The sequence below is a fragment of the Anneissia japonica genome, unplaced genomic scaffold (genome assembly GCF_011630105.1).
Source record: "Anneissia japonica isolate Jap-2015-1 unplaced genomic scaffold, ASM1163010v1 scaffold287699_len18293_cov166, whole genome shotgun sequence".
Taxonomy (NCBI): Eukaryota; Metazoa; Echinodermata; class Crinoidea; order Comatulida; family Comatulidae; genus Anneissia; species Anneissia japonica.
This window is the reverse complement of record NW_022734158.1, coordinates 1-3,643: the sequence shown is the minus strand read 5'-3', so window position 1 is coordinate 3,643 and position 3,643 is coordinate 1. Positions and strand designations below refer to the sequence as shown.

The 3,643-nt window shown below is 33.9% G+C and overlaps 1 protein-coding gene across 1 annotated transcript in view; it reads right to left on the bottom strand.

Annotated features, from left to right (window-relative positions):
• LOC117116331 overlaps positions 1–2,134 on the bottom strand; it is an 8,606-nt gene extending 6,472 nt beyond the window's left edge. The window contains exon 1 of the mRNA XM_033260347.1: positions 1,826–2,134. Coding sequence (XP_033116238.1) covers positions 1,826–2,129 — 304 coding nt within the window. The 5' untranslated portion in view covers positions 2,130–2,134. The remainder of the gene's footprint in view (positions 1–1,825) is intronic.
• Between the last annotated feature and the right edge of the window lie 1,509 nt (positions 2,135–3,643).

Here is a 3,643-nt window from a genome sequence, read left to right as displayed (position 1 = left end):
TTCTTGACACCACCGGTGGCTGGTGCACTTTTTCGTGCTGCCTTGGTAGCAAGTTGTTTTCGGGGAGCTTTTCCTCCGGTAGATTTACGGGCAGTTTGCTTAGTACGAGCCATTGTTATTTTCAATTTGAAATTGATGTCCAATTACGAAAATGCAATGTGCTTATATAGTGAGACGTTCTTAGAACAACCAACATGATTGGTTGAGCGAATGCCTAAGATCACGTCCGTAAAGTATGGCGCGTTCATTTCAAAAATGGCTTTGTGTGTCAGAACAGGGAATTAAGGAAAATGTATTGTCGACAATCGTCAATACGAGATACAGTCGAAATTTGTGTCCAGGTGCAGTAATACAATGGATTAATAATATAACATGATAATATTAGTTTTTAACAATAGAACATACAAAATACAGATAATATATATATAGGACTATACATTTATCAAAACATTTAAAAAGGAAGACTAATTAATGGGATATATTGTATAACCACATATTGCAAATTGAGACTTAAAAAAATATGACAGGTTTCATATAAAATACAGGTATTAGGCCTATACTGTATAACGACTATTAAGTGCTATTAAATACAAAAAATAGTCGTGTACAAATGAGTTTCTACATCTAGATATTTTACATCTACTCCATTTTTAAAATATTTCCAAGTAGTATTTGAAGTACATTAGTACTTAGAATTTCGGTTCTAGACTGAAGTATTATATGTGTTCATTGAATTTGAACAAATAACATTTGAATGTTAATAGGTAGTATTTTTACTTAAAATATTTCACAAATTAAAGTACAAAACAATTCTGACATTATTATACAGGTATTCAAAATTGGGTATTATGAAATTATCGGTATTTATTGAAAGTGTTTAAAAAAATGAATTGAATTTAATAAACGGAAAACATTTGCATGTAGGATTAGGAAACAAACAGTAGCCTATTTTTATAAGTACAGTACACAGTATGCCTTAGCCTACTTACAGATATTTGTCTACCCTTAAGATAATATATTGAAGATAATATATTGAATTTACAGTAAAGTACAGTACGAGTAATAGGCCTAAGAAAGTATAATACATACTCTAAGTATTGAAATACAACGCCAGTTATTACTGAAGTTGAAATCATATATTTTTTTAATATTTCACAAATTATTTCAAGGCCGTAGCCAGGATTTGTAAAGGTGGGGGGGAAGTTTTTTTCAGACAAAAAAAAACAAAAAACAGGAGCATTATACTATTTGACTCGTTTTTATCATCAATATTGGATTTATTTAATGGTAAATTTACAATTTTTTTTTAGAGACCAGACGCCTTATTCATTTATTCAGAACCTATCGCCATGACAGACATTAGAAAGTACCTGTACTAATTTTCATGACGTCGATTTTTAGATGACCAGATATGTCACTCTAGAAATTTGTACATACACCTTCAAAAGTGCACTTCTTTAAAAAGGGGGTTCGTTGGAACCACCGCCCCTGGTACGGGCCTGCATTTGCAAATTCTGAGTTATTGAATTTAAAAATTCAAATTAAATACACATCTGTAAGTTGAAATACCATTGTTGGATATTTCAATTAATGCTTTTACTCTTATGTTAGGGCAGTTTTACCATTTTACTAAAATCGAAAAACGAGCATGTTTCTTTTAAAATCATACACCGTCTCTGACGGCGATGAACTGATTTTTTTCTACCTAAAATGATGTGTAATGACATGAATGTGTACATTAACGGAAAGCAATCATTCTCTTTTGTTCAAATCGTGGCTCTGAAAAGAGCCGTTTGGTTTGGGGGAAGATGAGTAGCTTATCCACCGAATCCGTACAGGGTTCGGCCTTGTCTCTTCAAGGCGTAGACGACATCCATGGCGGTGACGGTCTTTCTCTTGGCATGCTCAGTGTATGTGACAGCATCACGGATGACATTCTCAAGGAATACTTTCAATACACCACGGGTCTCTTCGTAGATAAGACCAGATATACGCTTGACACCACCACGACGAGCAAGACGACGGATAGCCGGTTTGGTGATACCTTGGATGTTATCACGCAACACCTTACGATGACGCTTAGCGCCTCCTTTTCCAAGTCCTTTTCCTCCTTTACCACGTCCAGACATCTTGATGTACTGTACTGTTAGTTTTCGAAGTTCGATTCGAAATGTAACTTCAGCATGAATTCGCTAGATAGATCTAGTCTCTATACGGACGTAATATGAATTATCGTGTATCGCTGCCAAGTTGTACACTGCGGCTGACCTTATGCTATTGTTTAGCGGGAGTTTTGAAAGCAGTGGAAATTCCGCCATTTTCAACAAATGTTTGCCTTTGTTTTGGGACCTCATTTGAGAGGGAAATATCTAATTTTTAAATTTAATCAAACATTTAATACAAATCAATGAAAATCGGCCTGAAAATTATTGTATTAGGCATATGTTCTTTGTTCCTTTGAAACTAGTTCCATATTTTAATGAACTTTCCCTTCCTTTTTGGCGGGAGTTTTCCGCCGTGTAGTCTGTATAGATTAATTCCTATTTGGTGTTTTCCGCCAAAACAAGTATCTGTTTATAAACTATAACAACTGTAATCTCTTGTTTTCCTAAACGCATATGAATACTGTATACTTCTCATCACTTATACGAGGGGGAAATAACTGTTTTAATAACACAAACATTTAAAAAAAAAAAAAAAAAAACTCTGGATCAAACCAGAAGTAACAACTCCCTGATCAAACATTGCTTATCAGACAAGTACAATTCATTAGGATATTGCTTTGGGGAGTAGTGAGTGGAGATTTAAATCTTCCAATACTGTACACATACAGTGGGATTGAACCTTGGGAATATAAAATATGCAGAAATTGTGATTGTGTGTGAATGCAAATCCACATACAGTACTACTACTAGGGAACAGTTAATACTACTATAGCTATACGACTTCATGAGTAAATAGAATCCAATCAAGGTAAACACCTCCCCACTACTACTCGCCATACACATTTAACATGTAAAGTCAAGCCGTATAATAAAATATACGGGTGAAACATGTCACAAATGATAATCAGCATGAAGTGGATGGAGTTGTAGATTTGTGTAGAAAAATATACTGTATTGTATATAAATACTGTACAGTATTAAGAAATGACTTCTGTAAAGAAGCCGTTATTTGAAACTCTTGTCATCGATAATGTAATTATATTTGAACAACATTAGTGTTTTGTCACAAGATATTCTGAAATGAAATGTGAAATACAAGTGTGATTTTTGAGGAAAAAGTTGTACTATCAGGAAGCTAGATAATTTGTAATGTAATTTATAATGTTAAAAATGAAATATCTAAATTTAAAAATTCAGGTATCTGTGAAAAATGTAACAGAAAAAAACCTTTAATCATATTAATACTTAGTATACTGTAAACTCATCTAATTATTTCTGTGAACAGAAAAGCTATCGTTCTCTTTTGTTTAAATGGTGGCTCTGAAAAGAGCCGTTTGGGTTGAGAAATACACCGTCTACTTCTTAGATTTCTTTGGAGACTTGGTAGCCTTCTTTGCCTTTGGCTTTTTAGCTTTGGCCTTCTTGGGAGACTTCGCCTTCTTTGGCTTGGCCGCTTTCTTCTCCGATTTTTTTGCCTT